At 46.0% G+C, this 18919-nt stretch overlaps 1 protein-coding gene across 1 annotated transcript in view; it reads left to right on the top strand.

Annotated features, from left to right (window-relative positions):
- Nucleotides 1–18919, top strand: part of VANGL1 (VANGL planar cell polarity protein 1) — a 54703-nt gene that overhangs the window by 8499 nt on the left and 27285 nt on the right. The window contains exons 2-4 of the mRNA XM_081026748.1: nt 756–959; nt 9214–9346; nt 12950–13557. Of these exons, the coding sequence (XP_080882874.1) occupies nt 889–959; nt 9214–9346; nt 12950–13557 (812 nt within the window). The 5' untranslated portion in view covers nt 756–888. The remainder of the gene's footprint in view (nt 1–755; nt 960–9213; nt 9347–12949; nt 13558–18919) is intronic.

The following is an 18919-nucleotide window of genomic DNA, read 5'->3' as shown; positions in this document are numbered from 1 at the left end:
CTCTTAATCCTTGTACTTACATAAGTGATTTTATATAGTTGTAACTGTAATGGAGACTCAGTGTGTCTCTACAGTCCTGTAGCCTGCGTTTTACATTTACCATTCTCTCGTAAAAAGTTCCATTCTTCGTCATTATCATTTTAAACAGCTATATGATATTTCTTTGGGTGGATAAACCATGGTTTCCTTACCTATTCCTCCGTTTGGAGGGCATTTAGATCGTTTCTAGCTTTCACTCTTATAAACAATGCTGTCAGAATTGTGTCTTTAAAAAAAAAAGAAATCAGTGCCCTAAGATAAAGTCTCAGGAATTCAGGTTTTTGGATTAAAGAGACTGAGAACTTTGTTTTTCATTATTTTTAAATTGGCCTTCGGAAACTGTGAGCAAATCGTGAAGAGTTGCTTCCCTGGGACTTGTTTTTGTAACTGGCGGACTGACAGTGGGGGCTGGGCATTGTGTCTAGGGGCTGAGGGAAGCCACTTCCTGCAGCCTGAACCCAGGGGGGCAAGGCTGTGTCCCGGAAATGGCCAAGGGCCAGGTCTCACACCCTCTGGTTCTCCTGCTGCTGTGATAGGGGTTTGGCTTGCCTGGCACCTACCTGTCCCTCTCACAGATACCTGGGGAAGCTTGTTGCTGCATGAATGGAGCGTTTAGCATTCAGATAGAGGCTGCTGTCATGTACCTCCCAGCCCCTTTCGGTTGCCTTTGAAGGTTGATTTGTTTGTTTGTTTGTTTTTTTCCCCCCTTTACCCAGAATTTGTTCCTGTTGAAGAGTGGCTCCTTGATTTCCGTACCCTTTGAGGTTTTACGAATCCAGTAGGTGACATTCTCTACCTCTAAGGAGACACACTACCTGCTCCTTCATCAAGTGCAAGGTCTCCATTGCTATGGATACCGAGTCCACGTATTCTGGGTATTCTTACTATTCAAGTCATTCGAAAAAATCTCACAGACAAGGGTATGTACGCTGTGGATCATTCCACTTTTCCTTTTGGAGAAACGTGCACGTCAGGTGGGGGTGGGGGATGTTCTTGACTCACTTTTCAAATAGTGATGGGGGTTGCAAGGCTGTTGGTGGAGGTTTAGTCCGAGGTACGCCTGAGAAGCTGAGTGTGGAGACCGAGAACGTGAGACATGCGTTGGGCTTCACTACACCACCAATTTACATTTTACAGCTGCCATTAGAGTTGATGACCTTCATTTCTCACGATTGATTTTAAATTCAAGTTTCTCCCTGCAGTGGAAATGTTTTTCATTGCCAAGTACTTCTCATAGATAGATGACGGCTCTCCCAAAGCTTTACCAAGAATGTAAATGCAAAAAATGTTTTCAGTGTTCAGGTGTTGCTTTTCTCTCAAAGCTGCTGACTCACTGTCCATTTCGCATTTGCCACAAGGCATACACACTGAAGTGGTGGGATTGGCCTGGGACCTTAGTTCTGTCTGAGTAGTCTTCCCATTGAACAAACCTGGGTTTTGAAAACGCTGTCCTGGGTGCTGGGGGCCTATACAAATGAACAGGTGCTCATTGGTCATCATACAGCTGCTCTATTGCAGACCTGCAGGATGTCTGGTGAGTAAAGGAACAAAGGGATGAATGAATAAAACGGGGCATGTACTGGTTAAGAATGCAGTTGGTAAAATTGCAATGCTGCTACACTTTGACTCCTCATCTGTGAAATGGGTATAACAATACCCTCTTTCTGGGACTGTTGACAGGATTAAAGGAGATTATTCATGTAAAGCATTTAACACAGCACATAGTAGGAGGTCACTAACCAGTGGCTGTATTAATGCTATTAGTGTGGTCTTGGCATTTCAGCACCACATTCGAAGGCCCCAACTGGCCACAGCCCGAAGGCCTACCTGTGGTCACAGCCCTGTGTGGGCTGGGCAGGGTGACTGTAGTCGAGTCTCCCTGACTGAGCAGTTCCTCATACAAGCAGCTGAAAGCAGAGCGTCTTGTTTTATAAAAGAGCAGTAACTGACTTATTTATTTGCTAGCCCATATGGAGGTACACACGCAGAAAGAGATCTGGAAGGATATTCTCCCAACTGCCAGGAGTGGTCATCCATAGGGAAGGAACTGGACATGAAACGGTGACTGACAGGAACGTTCATTTCTACTTTATCGTTCTGTATTGTTCAGTCTTTCAAGTGTGTTTTGCAATTGACAATGTGAATGGAATCAAAGAGTATAAAAAGAAACCTTTCAAAGATTAGTTAGTGACCTGAGAACCTGTTCATGAGGCCATGTTATAACAAACAAGACTTAAAAGGTTGTGCATTACAATAGTTATATATTCTTGTGATGAGTATTAACATATCGAACATGTCTGCCTCTGAGCATAGGATTATTCGGGGCATGGGTGGGTTTTTTTTTTTTTTTTAAACTTTCATTTTTTTCATGTATTGCTATTATAATCATAAAAATTGGGGGGAATGATACAAATGAGCCTATGCTGGAGGCCAGGTAATCCTTTCTCATCAGCGTGGGGAATAGAAAGGAGTGTGCCAAGAGAAACCTGAAGTCACACACCTGAGTCCAGATCCTGAGAAAGTCACACACTCTCTGGTGATAAAAATGTCATCACAAACTTCAGCCAGTGGTTAACCATATCAGATTAGTTATAGAAGACCAGAAACAGCTTTTTAAAAATATCAAATCTTTGGACCTAACTGGAAAAAAGCAACTGCTTGTCAAGTTTCCCTTTTCCACACTATAATGGCAGACGTCAGAATTTGGGGTTCTCTTGGTGTTCGAAGATGAATAAAGGAGGATACCTTGCAGAAGTCTGAGTAGGAGCCATCTCTCGCCTACTTTATCTATACGCGTATCCCGACTGCCATGCTTCGGGGTCCATGCTATGCCCTGCTGTTTTCTCAGGCCTCTTGGGGGCCTGAGAAATTGATATAGGAGTGCCGTGCCCTTGTGGCAACTTTAAGAGACTATAACTTTCAATTAAAACAGCATGCAGAACTCTTAGTGCCTTTCAGGACCCATGTGGAAAGTCCTTGGCGAATGATAATACAAGCTGAGACCTTTAATAAATTAATCAAGGAAGGTTACGGAATGCCTACTCAGGAAAGCTCTGGGTGAAGGGATAGCCATGAAAGATTTATAGGCGAGCTCCGTGGTTCTTTAGAAAAAAACAGCCACCCCTATGTGGTGAATTCTCTGACTGAGGGCCCTGTGGGGGGAGGGGAGCAAAGGTTGTAATCCTTAGAAGCATGTGGCAGGGAGTACTTTGCTGGGGTATAAACATTAGGAAGCAGTAATACTCCTGGAGAGTGAGCAGGCCCTAGACCCAGCCAAAGCTATTGTGTCACCCAAGAGTGTCAGGGATTTGTCGGGAACTTGAATGGAATAGTAGGAAAGGTGAGGGACCTGGCTTCTTGGTAATTTTAGTAGAATTCAAACCCAGAGAGGAATAATGAAGGGTAGCCAACTTGATCTGCCTGATGACACCGTGATCACTTTTGGAGAACTGGCTGGCTTCCAAACAGATGACAGGTGACTGTTTTCTAACAAAGAGGTGATTAGTCTGGTTTTGTGAGATCTGCCATCTCCAGAGTGTCCAGTTAACTTGCTGGGAAAATGGTATAGGCTTCAGCCGACCTAGTGTAACCTTTGGGTTTGGAGCACCAGTTGTCTGAGTTAAATACAGCAGCTGCCAGCCAGTTAACCACCACTGGGAGAGTACCTGCTCCGACCCTCAGCCAGTAGCCCCCATCCTCACAGCAGTCCTAGAACGGTGGGAAGCGTACCCCCATTCAACAGGTGGTAACGCTGAGCCTCAGAGGCAACGTTATTTGCCTGCAGGTACAGGGATAGTAGGTACGCTTGGCAGGTTTCAGGCCCGACTTGCGGGCGCTTTGGAAGCCCATGCTGTGCTCTGGGCTGTGCTGGGTGCTGGATGGAGAGCAGCAGGAGTGACTGGTAGGGGGCAAAAAAGACAAATGAAGGATAATTCAGGTGACTAATATGTTAAAATGCGTTGTCCGAAGGAGGGCTGCCCGAGTTGGTGAGGAATTGGTGCTTTTAAAAAAAAAAAATTTATTAGTTTCAGGTGTACAAAACAATGTAATAGTTAGACATTTATCATTTATATCCTTCACAAGATTTGCCACGGGGATACGCAAGTCAATTTGGGGAATGTAATCAATAATGTTGTAAAGATTTTGTAGGGTATCCGATGAAAGAATTGGTGCTTTTGTTCCCAGGCTGCCCCACAGTCAGTTTGCAGTAGCCCAACCCTCACACCGGAGTCAGTGCGAGAGGAAGCAGCCTGCCAGGCCCGGGCAATCAATCTGCAGAAAGAAAGGGCAGGTAGTGGGTGGTGTTAGAGAAGGAAAGGGAGGAGTAACCGGTGGGGCCAGCTTTCCCCAAATAGAAATAGCAAACAACAGAAACAGAGTTAAATAATCTTCCCAGGAAATGCCAAGTGTACAGACGGTATGTGGGAATAGTGTGGGAATTGATGGGGATTCTGACTTTGGCGAGAGGGAATTTGCAGCAGCCCCCAAGGGCTCAGCTCTAGAATTGCCTCAGTAGATGTGTTTATACACACTTGCAGGTACAGGCACGTGCCAGGCCGCTGGCATGCCATTGCCTGCTCTGCCCACCCCTCTTGCATGCACATACATGCTCGCAAACCACTTATGTTTACTCCTACGGGCAGGTGTTGTGGGGAGACAAACTCAGAGAGAAAGACACAGAAATTCCCGCAGCTGACACAGCTGCCCAGCAAGGCACACAGGTGACCCATTCCACTGAGGCAGAGTTGGAAAGACACCCAGCTGTGCATGTGTTTGTAACACCCTTTCAGTGGTTTGGTCGTATTCCCCAGGCTCCTCTTTCCGTCCTCATGGACACTGGTGGTCGTCACCACGGGAGCCCTCTCCCAGAGAGCACTTGGCACGTCCTTAGTCCTGTGGGGATGAACACTGGGAGACCTGTGGCAGTGAGGCGGCCATACTGTGGCTCATCGCTCAGTAAACTGCAAAGCACTCACCGGCAGGATGGTTGGTGGACTTTTCTAGTGAGTCCTGGCACAGAGACTCCCCTGGGGCAGTAATTTAGGACCACTGCTCTTTATAAAAGCTATGTGACAGTTCTCACTCCCGTGACAACTCAGACCAGTACAACACACAGCCCGCTGCCCACGTTGACTTGATAGGATGATCTGTACATTTGCGCCTCACCTAACAGTGCAGGGGAGGTGCTTGGCTCCCTTGGGTGTCCCTTGGTCCTGAGCCCTGCGTTCCTGAGCCTTTCTTCCAACCTCTTCCTCTTAATACTGTTTCAATAAAGAAGCCACTGGATGTTGCAGCCTCGTACAGCTGAGTATTATGCTCATGGCTCCCATGATTGAACCCCTCCTGTATACAGGGCATTTCATAAACAGGCCGACTTCTGGGCAATCAGGCCAGCAGCTGCCCCCGACTGCTAGGAGCATTTGGGTGGGAGAGCCCTGGAGAACGTCTCCTGGACCACCTTTGTTTCCTGGACCACCTTCCTCCTAATCACCTGGGGTGCTGGTAAAAAATACAGATTCCTGTTGTCTCCCTTCCAGACGAATTCTCTGAGGGTGGCGTCAGTGAGTCTGTACTTAAATCCACACCTCTACCTGCCACCCCCACTTCCACCCCCAGTGGCTATTGCACACTCAGGTTTGAGAAGCACTGGTTTAGGGTTTCTGGCTTTGGGGATGAGAAACCTTCCTGGGGTTATCAGATAATAGTCTCCTATCTGGTTTGTGTCAGATGTTACCAGGGGACTTGTTAGACTTGTTGCTTCTCCTGTGGGTGCTGTTGGGCCCTTTAAGAAGCAGCCTGCGTGGATCAGGGGTTGAAGTGGTGGCCAGTCCTAGACAGGCTGGTCCCAACCCTGGGTGGCTCCCCATTCGATTTCTGCCTTGGGCATGTTCAGACTCTAGGAATTGACACTCACTGAAAGACTTTTGGTTTCCAGTGGAATTTGTGCTGTCACAGGATTTGACCCATGAAACTAGTGAGTAGATAGATGGGTTAGGGGAGCATGTGACTTGACTGATGGCAGAGAGGGTGATAGATGTGAGAACAGTTGGGGAAAGTGGAAACAGTAAAATCGAAGAGGAAGCTCCTGGTTCTGACCGAGGCGGGGCCTGGGGAGCAGTGGTTCTAGACTTAGTCTGAACTGTTCACTCTGGAGGCTGACCTGGCACGTGGAAAGTGCTTTCAAGTTGTTTATGGTTCCTCACAGTGACTCCTTTTGAAGTTGTTGTCTTTGGCAGCCCAGAGTGTTGGGCACACCACTTTGTGCTATCCAAGGTTACAGCCCAATTGTGACTCTGAGCAGTAGCTTCAGAGGCATACTTCACAGCACTAATAGTTTAGCAAGTATTGGGTGTGACGACCATCATTAGGATTATCTTCCAGTGCCTTCTCCAATCCGTGCAGCATGGTGAGTGTGAATCGAGGTAGTGGGAGCAGACCTGGGTTCAGATCCTGCTCTGCCGCTTACTGTGACTTCCGGAAGTCACTTAACCTCTACGAGCCTCGGTTTCCTTATCTGTAAAATGGGAACAATAATACTGGGCTTATAGAGGTTATTGTTAGGATTGAACGAAATTAATATAGTAAAGCGCTTAGTGAAGAGCTCTAAAAGTTGGGGTGGGGAGTGATTGGCAGTGATAGATACATCTGACATCTCTCAGCTGTTTGCCTGGTTGCCTGATTGACCAGAATGCCTCTATTTCTAGACTCTAATAATTTACAATAGATTGTAAGGATAAATTAGGTAGAGATTAGAGGTGCTGTCACTGAAAGCATCTCTGCTCTTTGATAAGCCAGTGCTTACTCTAGGGGCATGTTGATAAGGTAGGAGTTTGACCACAGGAAATCTGCCTGTGGTTTTGTTTGCTAAGTCGTGGGTAATAGGCCATGTGTGATGGAGGGGAAGAGCATTTGATTGTTTGTTGATAGTTCCTTGGACTGGTATGTCTCTTTCTGCAAGATGCACGTACTCTGCTTCACAAAGTCAAGTCACCATTCCTTGCCCTGCTCAGAATAACAGCAATAATAATAGCTGCTATGTACAAGATGTGATAAAAAAAAAATACGATGAATGCGTAAATTTAAAAAAAATTGTTTCAGTAAAAGACACGTTGCCATTAATTTCCCTTAAAATACTCCTATTCACTTCGAACATACTTATCTCATTGTTCTTGCCACTTTTTGAAGCAGTTCTGGAAGTCCTTTCATGAGTGTCTTTAGTGGCGCTGTCATCGGTGCTTCGATGTCCTGAATCATGTTGACTTTGGAGAAGAGCCAGAAGTTGCACGGTGCCAGATCCGGTGAATAAGGTGGATAAGGACACACCGTAATGTTTTTATTTGACAGAAATTGCCATGTACCAGATGCAATGTGTGACACGGAGCGTTGTCCTGATGGAGGACGATTTATGGTACACTTTAAAACACCTTCACTCAACCGTAGGTCACACCCAACTGACCGCACTGAACAAGTTGAAACTTGTCACACACTGTCACTAAGGTTCGATGCGCCACTTTCTATATTGAAGATCCCTGCCTTTCCGTGGGATGGCACTCGGCAGCAGCATTCACCAAATTTTGTGAGGCTCTTGTGTCACACACACATTGCTTCTGATATGGCAATTTCTGTCAAATAAAAACATTACTGTGTGTCCTCATCCACCTTATTCACCGGATCTGGCACCGTGCAACTTCTGGCTCTTCCCCAAAGTCAAAATGACCGTGAAAAGTAAACGTTTTGAATCAATTCAGGACATCGAGGCAGGCACGACAGCGCAACTAAAGACACTCACGAAAGAGGACTCCCAGAACAGCTTCAGAAAGTGGCAAGATGATGGGATAAGTGTTTGATGTGAGGGGGAGTGTTTTGAGGGGGATTAATGGCAATGCGTCTTTTACTGTAATAACTTGTTTTTTAAATGTCAACATTCACAGTATTGTTTGATCACACCTCGTATTGGGCACAGCCCTGTACTGAGCTCTGTCTACGTGTATTATCTCTGTGGTATTATCATTATTCCCCATTTCACACATGAGGAAACTGAAGTTTTCAGAGGTTGAATAACTTGTGCAAGGCCACGCATCTTGTTGGGGCAGAACTGAGATCTGACTGTTCATCCCCACAGTCTGTGTGTGCAGTGCTCTGTGCTGCCTGGGAGACTTGAGAAGGAGGGCTAGTGGTTGCCGGAAGGACATCCGGCCTGTGGGACAGGAGTTTGAGGGAACTTATGGTTGGCCCCTGAGGGGCTCCTTTGGTTGAGTTGACTGTTCACTGTTGGGGGTGGGAGTGCCAGTTCCCAGAGGTGTTAATGCCCAGGTTATGACCTCTGAGGTTTGCACAGTGATTGATTTCCTTTGTAATTTCTCGATTGACTCACAGCAGGGTGCTCTCACAGTCACCCTGGAAGACCACCCAGGAAATTCATGTGGAGTCCAATGACGTACGTAGCAGCCTGCTTTCCTTTGGAGGCTTGAAAACACACGCGTGCGCGCGCACACACGCACACGCACACACATACCTCTTGGTGTCATTTGTCCTAGCTTTTGTTTGTTTGTGTGGGTGTCTTTGAGTACAGCTAGAAGCTTTGGGAATGACTTTTAGTTTGGGTTTGTAGGAATGAGAAGGGAATGATTCTCTGTGCTGGTTTAGAATTTCCTTTCTTTTTGTCCAAAGGCATAGGGTGACAATGTGTCCCAGATTCATTCCTTTTTTCTTTCTTTTTTTTTTTTTTGTTTGGATAGACCAAGGTTTAAATATTTGGCAGTGTTGTCCCAATTTAAAAAAAGTACTAGGAAATATGTTTGGGCAAATTATCATCAAACCCGGGCACTAATTGTACAATAAAGATGTGCCTTACCTCCAGAAATTCTAAAATTCACAATTTTAGGCTTTGAAAAAATACAATCACTGTTGATAGAGGAGAAGTGACCGTCTTTGTTTTGGGTCCTGGAATGGTGGAAAGAAAATACTAAGTAGGGAGTAAAGATCATCTTACTCCTTGCAGGGGGGTGCAGTGGGTGGGTATTGGCACCGTGTGTGTGTGTGTGTGTGTGTGTGTGTGTGTGTGTGTGTAATTTTCCTGAATTCAAAATGAAATTTAAAGTATATTTTGATGAGAATTCATTAACATGGCATAAATATGCCAGCTGATTTTCTTTTTTCTTTCTTTCCCTCCAGGGAAAGAAATAGAGAGAGACACAAATCATCCCGGAATAAAGATGGCAGAGGGTCAGAAAAATCTGTCACCATTCAAGCTCCCACTGGAGAGGCCCTGTTGGCCAATGATTCTGCTCAGACAGAGGAAGTTCAGGTAAAGATCAAAGGCAGGCTGTAAGTACACTGCCACTCGCTCAAGACCCCTTTCGGTAAATGTTTTCCTAAGTCTTGTTGCAGTAGGTTCTCTTGGGTTTTTATCTTTATTTTTCCAGCATGTTAATTAGTTTATCTATGTCCCGTGGTTTCTTGTTGGTCTAAGGACAGCCTGTCCTGCCATTGGCTCGTTTGGGGATTCTTCCGACGTGTGATTGGTAGGCCTGCTTTGAATGGTGTTAAAAACAAGCCAGCAAGACTGATGACTGGGCAGAGAACAGAAAAGTTGCAGGCTGCCGTCTCTGGAGACACGTTTTCAAAGTGGAACCGGATGAGAAAGGGAAGCACACTCCCTCCAGAAACCCTGAGTCGTGTGGGGAAGAAAGAAGAGCAGGGTGGTTAGGACAGCCCAGACCGGGCGTCACAACTAGATATTTCCAATGAATCAAGGGCTGCCTGGTAGATGCCTGGTAGGAAAACACAGATGAATGAATTAGACCCCGGCTCACAAAGACGGGGCACAAATGTGTCAGGCAGGCTTGGGGTTGAATAGCACTGTGTGGGACACCTCTGTGTCAGGGCTGTGGCATAGAGTGATGGGTCTGTGCACGAAGAGTGCATTTCCCCTGTCAAGGGGACAGCAACTCCTCAGCTCCAGACACTTCTTATTGCTCAGGAATTCAGTGTTCTGGGTCTTGCAATGTTTTGAGAAAAGCTGGAAACTAGGATTTTATGTGAAATCACCAAATTTTTTAAATAGAGTGGACCCTTGAACACCACGGGTTTGAACTGTGCGGGTCCACTTATATGTGGATTTTTTTTTTCCAGTAAATAAGCACAGTACTATATGTGTATTTTCTCTTCCTTAGGATTTTTTTAAAATAATATTTTCTCTAGCTTACTTTATGGTAAGAAAACAGTATGTACTACGTGTAACATACAAAATGTGTGTTAATTGACTGTTGTTGGTAAGGCTTCCGGTCAACAGTAGGCTCTTAGTAGGTACATTTTGGAGGAGTCAAAAGTTATACACAGATGTTTGATGGTGCTGGGGGTGAGCATACCTAACCCCCACATTGTTCAAGGGTCATCTGTATTGGCAATTTATTAATTTAAAAAAAAAACAGTATGTGGGTTCTTCTCTCTGGGTCCCACCTGATTTAAATAAACATCTGAGCTATACTCAGAAACATGTTTGCATACTCTCCACAGCTCTTGAAATATATCCATGTCCAGCCTTGGCCCCTAATAGACCAATGTATACACACTCAGCTGTAAAGATACAGGACTGTGGATTAGCATATATCTGTGTGTACACACACAGATTTGCGTTTATAAGCACATAGATGGACTGCGTTTGGAATTCCTCAGAACAGACAAAGTGACAAAAGTGAGTAGCTAAATCAGAGCGGTGCTGTGACCAACAAAATGACTACAAGATACTAGCGGTAATTATTTCAGCATTGATTATCAACTGAATATTGGGCCCAATACAAAACATGGAACCCAGTATTTGCCTTCACTGAGAGTGTTACAGAGCAAGTTATTTTAGGTAGCAAGTTGTCCGTCTTTGAATTTGTGGCTATTTTTTCCCCTGATGATGGGTTTTTTTTTTCCCCTTTTTAAAAAATTGAAATAGATTCCTACCCGGAGAAATAAACAGATCTAATGTGAAGAGTCTGATAAGTTTTAACAGCCAAATAAACCCATATATCTCGCACTCCTGTCAATACATATATATTGCATTTCTATTACTCTATAAAATTCTCTCATTTTCTTCCCCGTGAGTTGCGGTCCCCACCCCCACCTCTGCCAAGCAAGCCCTGTTTTGAGTTCTATCACTGTAGATTAGTTTTGCCTGTTTTAGAATTTAACATAATTGAAATCATATTCTTTTGTTTTGGACTTTTTTCACTCAGCATAATGATTTTGAGATTTATCCATGTTTTGGTGTGTTTCCACAATTCATTCCTTTTCATTTTTACTGAGTAGTATTCTACTCTATGAATATACCACAATTTGGTATCCGTTCTCCTGATGGACAGAAATTTGGGTTGCACTGTTTTTGGCTGTTATGCATAAAGCTGTTAAGAACATTCTTGTACAAGTCTTTTTGTGGACATGTGTTTTCATTTATTTTGGATAAAATCCTGGGTGTGAAATTGCTGGGCCATAGAGTTAAGTATATATTTAAATTGGTATGAAACTGCCAGACCAGTTTTCAAGCGTGATTGAACCATTTTGAACTTCCACCCGCAATGGTTGAGAGTCTTGGTTACTTCTAACTATTGTCTTAAATAGTCATTTCTCTCGTGGTATGTGATACTGGTAAATTTCCAAGTTGAAGAACTATTTCTTCATAGGTCAAGACTGTCGCCGCCACCATTGCTCGTTGCCACTTCACATATACATTTCATAAGCATATTTTTTCTCGTCACTGGATTTGAGGTTATCGTTCAGTTACGAGATCTGCATCTTGCTCATTCAGCTGTTCAACTAGAGTTTTTTAAGTTGGGGTCTTACACATTAATTTCATCCAACTTGCCTCTCCATCTGACTCTTTTGTTTTGGTTTGGTTTTTCAAGTTGTATCATATACACAAACCTCTGAGGCAAAACCTTTGGACCCCATGTGACTTTCCGTGGCCTCCTTGCTCTGTTGTTGCTTTGGAGTGCAGTCCAAGTTGCCAGTGACACAGCAAAATGGTTAAAAATCCTAACAACTGGATCTTGTTAAATGAAGAGACTAATTGCTCCAACTAAAAACTATCTCAAAGTTTAAAAAGAGAGAGAACGCGAGAAAGTGAAAGCAAGAAAGTAAAAGACACATTATAATACTCCTAGCATTTCCATGCCCTTGATGGTTAGTTTGTCATCAGAACGTGTGTTTTGGGAGGAATGTTTGAGCTGTCCTGGCCATAGGTGCTTATATGTGCTTAGCTTGTTCGCTAAGAAATGTTGTCAAGGAGTGCTTGACACTGATATTTATTAAATGGATCTTAAAAACACAGTGGAGGTTTAAAAACAATGTGTCCTAGCTGCAGGTAAGCTTTGATTTGCATGTAGCAATGTAAGTTCCCTCGCTATGCCCTTGGTTCTTCAGAGCTACTGGAGAGTACTTCCAGAAGTTGGGCTTTGTATGCTTTTGTAACCCAGCCTTGAATTGAGAGGAAAACGCAGAGGGTTTTCTTCCTAGGCCATAGGTGAGCTCTCATTCGTTATAGTCTAACAAACAATGGGATTGTTTATTGCAGGGCAAATAGCCCCGGCTCCTCCAAGCCTCTCGGATTTCCAACACAGTGGATGGGAATCAGTGTCATAGTAATAAATCACCCACACACAGAAACAGAAAGGTTAAATGATCTTTTCTCTGCTTGAAAAGGTAAATATAGGGTACGTTCTGAAAAATGTCAATGCACATTGTGAATGTTAAAAATTCCTACACTTGACCAGTTAAGCTTCCATTTTCTAGGAAGCCCAAGGTGTGAGTTGGTTTGGTGGGGTGGGCCCTCCGAGTCCATTGTGTCTCCACGTGTTTGCTTTGTGGCTTGTACAAAGGACCCGCTGTGCGTGGCTCTGCATCCTCATTGTTTTCTCCCCGTCAGGATGACAACTGGGGAGAGACCACCACGGCCATCACGGGCACCTCGGAGCACAGTTTATCTCAGGAGGACATTGCCAGGATCAGCAAGGACATGGAGGACAGTGTGGGGCTGGACTGCAAGCGCTACCTGGGCCTCACCATCGCCGCGGTGCTCGGACTTCTAGTGTTCCTCACCCCCATCGCCTTCATCCTGTTACCCCCCATCCTGTGGTGGGAGGAGCTGGAGCCTTGTGGCACCATTTGTGAGGGACTCTTCATTTCCGTGGCATTCAAACTCCTCATCCTGCTCATCGGGACCTGGGCCCTCTTTTTCCGCAAGCAGAGGGCTGATGTGCCACGGGTGTTTGTGTTTCGTGCCCTGTTGTTGGTCCTCATCTTTCTATTTGTGGTTTCCTATTGGCTTTTTTACGGGGTCCGCATTTTGGACTCTCGGGACCGAAATTACCAGGGCATTGTGCAATATGCAGTCTCCCTCGTGGACGCCCTCCTCTTCATCCATTACCTGGCCATCGTCCTGCTGGAGCTCAGACAGCTGCAGCCCATGTTCACACTGCAGGTGGTGCGCTCCACCGATGGCGAGTCCCGGTTCTACAGCTTGGGACACCTGAGGTAAGGGGGAACTTCGTTCAGGAGGCGGGAGGGGTGGCTCATGTCTTGCTAGAAGTCAGCTGGTCTTCAGCAAGTGAATAGTGATGACGGTGCCAAGTGCCAGGACCAGGGTGGGACTCTTCTTCAGGTTTCGAGAAGAGGGGTATGTGTGTGTGTGCTATGGGGGTGTTCATGTGCATTGACTTTCCTGACTTCCGGTTAGGGTGGAGCAGATGCTAGCTCTCATCCAGGTTGGAGGTGAGTTGGGCCTGCTCTCAAAGTTATTGGCAGCTCCCAAAAGTGATGAAGAAATGATACATAGTGATGGCTGCTGACCTTGCCCCTGAAATCGGCCTATGAGTGATGGGCCAAGTAATCAGGAGTTCCATTTGCTCAAAATGGTACATCTGGTTTAATGGAATTATTAACAATGGAATTATTAATCGTTCCTTTTTACCCCCCACTCTCAGAGGTGCCCTGGGTTGGGCAGAAAATTACACGCTCACCCTAGTGACCCTCCAACGAAGAATCAAGTGCAGGTTAGAGATACCAAACTTGTAAGGGTTGAGTTTTGAAGATGTATGCATGAGAAAAAGTTAGAAATACGTTGAGATGTCATGCTTTAAATCTATGCATAAAATCCAATTCTTTTGTGGTTAACCAAAAGAGTGATCACCATCGTTTACTTGGTTAATTTTATTTTTATTCATGAGCACTATGTACAGATTGTCATGCTTAGTCTTCACAGAACCCTTGGATTTAGGTATTATCAATCCCTATATTACAAATGAGGATATGGAGGGTTTCGAGGATTTAAGTAATTGGTATAAAATAATATGGCTAGCCCTGTTTCGGATTCACCCAGATATCCTGAAGCGGGGCCTGAGATAATGCCCTCAGTAGGGCATCTCCCACTTTGTGCTTACTGGCCTATTTTCCTGTCTGTTTTCTTCCACAAACAATGAACTCCCTGGGAATAGGGGCTGTGCCTCATTGCATTCTCAGTGCCTGGTCTGGAGCATGGCACACAGTTGGCACTCACATGGTCACCAGGTGAACAAATCACCTGGGATGTCTGACTTTGCTCTCACATGGGGCTCTCTGGCCTCTTCAGGCAATACCTGCCAATGTGTGTAACCCGCTTGGCACCTGGTAAGCTCTTAGCCATCACTGATGTGATTTCTTGGCTGGTAAAGCAGCCGAGATGATTCGCAAGGGCACCGTAGTGGGTATCAGAACAATGGGCTTTGTCATATTCCTGGCTGGGGCCCAGGAAGGTGGCCCAACCCAGTTTGCAGTCGGTCTCACTGCCAAACCAGCTCACTGTTGGCACACACCCTCTTTCGCTCCTTGGGCTCAGTTTGTACCACCAAAGACTGGGTGGTTTAGCATTCAGGGCAGCTGCCGCTCTGGCCTATCCTTGGAGGGAATCAGTGTCTGATTCTCATGCTCTATGCAGCAGAATCAGGTGTTTTGAGTCCTCTGCAGAAGCCTGTGGGGCTGAGAAGGCAAGTAAGTCAAAGCTGCATAGTTGTCTCAGACAGCTTGCCTTCCCTGTGTTTTACCTTGGAGAATGATGGGCAGACTTGTCTGCTCTGTGTAGAGCCCAGGACGGGCCCCAAGACACAGGGTTGATGGCTTCAGAGCTCTGTTCCGGAACTCCTGGGGCTCACAGTCCCTCGGTGAGAGGCCAGTGCACCGCTGTGCAGTGGACAGTTGCTGACATATGCATGAGCGTGGGTCATGGGAACACAGGAGAATGAGGGAATGCCAGGCAGTAGCAGCCACAAAGCCCAGTGGGAAGCCGTCTGTCTCAGGACTGGACAGGTTTTGCTCAAGGATGAGGGGGTGGAGAAAAATCCGGCTCCCGGCTCTGGTCCCAGTAGAGATGAGTGATATTTGGGACTCTGGAGAGGTAAGTAGCCAAGACACTGGCCATGAGTGAGGTCCGCAGTGGTTTTGTGTTTTGGCCTCATCCCAAGTAGGTGAGTCCCACCTTCGGAGGTAAGAAAGGGAAGGAAGGGCGTCTTCTCACCTTAGGCAGTGGGGTGATGGGGCTGACTTCCTCTTCAAGGCTCCCCCATGACTCCTTCCTCTAAGACTGGATCGCGGTGGGTGCAGGGAAGGGACAGACAGAACAGCCGCAGGGCAGCCTACCTGTGGTACCTGCTACCTTACCCATAACCCCCGGGTTACACCTGAGCAGGAGAGGCAGGACAGGCAGCGCTTGTGTGGCCCACAGACTGGCTGCCAGCCTCTCATGGTTGTCCTCACTATGACCGACAACTGCCCGGTCTTTACTTGCTGACCCTGAAGCCACTAACCCAGGGAGACCAAAGGGTGCCACCATTCCAGCAGCCCTGGAGGAGCGCATATCTAGGTGGTCCTAGTATCTTCCTTTCGGCTCCTCTCCAGGGCACTCTGCTTCCCGATTTCCCTCCCTTTAGTAAGGCCCCCTTTGTCACGCGGAAACCCTGGTTATGGGGTGGAAAAATGGCTGGAGAGGGAGAGACACCTTTATTCACAAATAGAGCATTCAGGCAGGGCCAGCCACCCTGTGACAGCCAGTGTGCTGGAGCTGGGGCTGGCCCGGCATCTCTCCATGCTGGCGCTGTGTGTGCTCAGTCACCTGCCGATCCTTGAGCTAAATCTGGTCCAAAACCAGCAGTGGCGGGAAGAGGCACTAAGGCCAGAAATATAGCTTTTGAGCCCTTTTGTAAAGTGTAGAAACAGACAAAGGAGTGAGTCGTGGGGTCAGAATCGCAGGTCTTCTCAGACTCGACGGGAAGACATGCATCACAGGCTGCCCACTCTCCCTTTGTGGAAAGCATTCTCCGTGGCAGCAACTCTTGGGGCTGAGCTGCAGAGTGATCGTGGGTTCTTTTTTTGTTTGTTTTTCAAAGATGATTTTAGTGCATCGACTGAGCTATTTTTGAGAGTTGTCAAAAGAATCCCTATTCTTTAGTTTCTTACAGAAAATCTGCTTCTTGTTAACACTCATAAAAGGTCCTTGCCGTGCCCCCTCGTTGTCAGGAATGGAGGCATGGCTTATTTGAAAAAGTTCAGAAATGGAAAAGGTTATGTATTGTTGTACAAAGTGAGAGCCATAAGTAGATTAAGAGGCTTCCTAACCTTTGCCCAGTGCCTTCGGGATGACAAAGGCTTTTCAGAGGTTGGATCTCATTAACTTCTCCTGTCCTGTTCAGGCGTGGGGTCAGGTGGACCTGTGCAGAGCTGCAGGGAACCACCCCCTTCCTGTGGGTCACACCCCTTGCCCCCTGTGCTCCCTGTGGTATCCTGGGGTCTCAGCGCATTTGGTTGGTAATTCTCCACACATATCTCACTGGTCACTTTTCTTGGCCCTATTCTCACCACGAGTTGCTCTCTTTTCCAGGATTTCACTGAAGACTAATAAGTTTATCTGACTGTATTTGGGGAGAAATCCAGACGAAAAAAGAGACTAAAAATGACTTTTAATTATCCTAATTATAATTTCCCAGTTCCGAAATCTTTACAGGTAACTACAGTGAACATTGGCACATAAGAGCTAGTGTAGTTCACTGCTGACTGAATCCGAGATGTACAACCATGAAAACCTTAACAGTTACATGGTCCCTGCCATGTGCCAGTTGCCTTCTAAGCTCTTAAGATACAATCATTTATTTAATCCTTACAGTTCTGTGAGGTCGGCGCTGTTATCCTCATTCTCAGATGAGGAAACTGAGGCACAAGCGAATTCAGTAGGTTATCCCACAGTTTGTGATTGTGGGAGCCAGGATTTGAGCCCAGGCTGTCTGGTTCCAGAATGATCTTAACTGTTTCACCGTGGTGCCTCTGAATAGATGTGTTTGTGTTTCCGTCACTGCTTTAAGAATGCAAAGGAACTCCTAAGCATGTCTGAGTTTTTCCCGTGTGTCAGACTGGGTACTGTTTTCTATACATTATCCTACTTCGTTGAACTCATAGCTTCAGGGCTGGAAAGGAGGGAATGAGAGGATGGGCAGAGATGGCTGGCTCGAGCTCTGCAGCCATTCCTTAGCCCATTGGTTCTTTGTATTCAGTCAGTTAGCAAACAAAGCCTGGGCCTGTGTTATAACCATAGCACTAGGTTTGAGCCTTTGTCGGGTCAAATCTTTTTAACTTCCTATATGTCACTTGTCCCAAAGAAGACCACTTTTATCTCTTGCTGTGTAAAACCAGCCTCAGACTTAGTAGTGTAGAACAACATTTTATTATTTTCTGTGGGCGGGGCTCAGCCAGAAGGTTCTTTTACTGGTCCACCAGTGGTCTCTGTGTGCTCGTAGTTGTTTGGAGAGTCACCTGGGCTGGGCTTCTCTCTCTTCCCACATTTTCTGCAGTTCCTGCACTCCCCAGAGGGCCTCCTCTTTGGGGAGTAGTTTCTTACTAGGGGAGCTTCACTTCTCAGAGCTCCCAAGAACACAAAAGCAGACGCTCCCAGACCCGTTAAGGCTTAGGCCTGGCCCTGGCCCAGTACCACGTGCCCTGAATTCTCTTGTTAAAACAAGTCAGAGTCCCAGCCCAGATTTAAGGCGAGAGGACTGCCCAAGGTGGGGGAACACGGCAGTCTACAATATAGCAGACTCCCACAGCTACCTCAGGCCCTCATTCTCACAATCTGCTTGTTCTTCCTTTGTATATAGTTCTCCCAGATTTAATTTTTGCTTTCTATCCCTCAAAAAATACAGAGGAAACATCTTTCAAGTGGGGGAAAGCTCTATAAAGGGCACATGAACACCAGTGAAAGGTAATAGCTGGTAGTCATCAGCAAAGAGAGAGACTGAAAGCACACAGGCAGGTAGAACTCTCCTCCCAGCCCTCGGGAAAGTTGTCTGTTCCCAGTAACACATTCGGGAAGATAGTCATTTTGCCAAAGCTCCACTGCATCGAATGCAGCTCGCGGGTTTTAACTGGGTTTCGAAGCATACTTCATTCATTGAGACGAAGAGTATCTTATAAGCTGGTGTTGGCCATGGACCTTTTTATCAAAGGTCTGGTTACTGTTCACATGTGCTTTAGAAGAGATGATTCTTGGCTTGCTTTTCAAACAGTGGACATTTATGATTGCGTGTGATTATAGCATTGTCGTGTCGAAAAGGAACTCTTTGGGCTGACTATGTCCCCCCAAAAAATCATAGGTGGAAATGAGGAACACGTTACTGGACAGTGACAAAAAGGTGATCCTTGTTACGAAGTGGCAAAGAGCTTGGCTGCACTGTGTTCCTGTTGTAGTGTTTCGTGGCAGGTAGAACTTATGAGTGATGACATTTGGCTATTTGGCTGAGGAGATAGTCCAAGCAAAATATTGAAGATGCAACTTGGGTCCTTATTATTGCATCTAGTAAAAGGGTAGAGGAGAGAGTGG

Source organism: Rhinolophus hipposideros (assembly GCF_964194185.1).
Source record: "Rhinolophus hipposideros genome assembly, chromosome: 19".
NCBI lineage: Eukaryota > Metazoa > Chordata > Mammalia > Chiroptera > Rhinolophidae > Rhinolophus > Rhinolophus hipposideros.
Note: the sequence above shows the minus strand (reverse complement) of the source record. Positions and strands in the feature narration are given on the sequence as shown.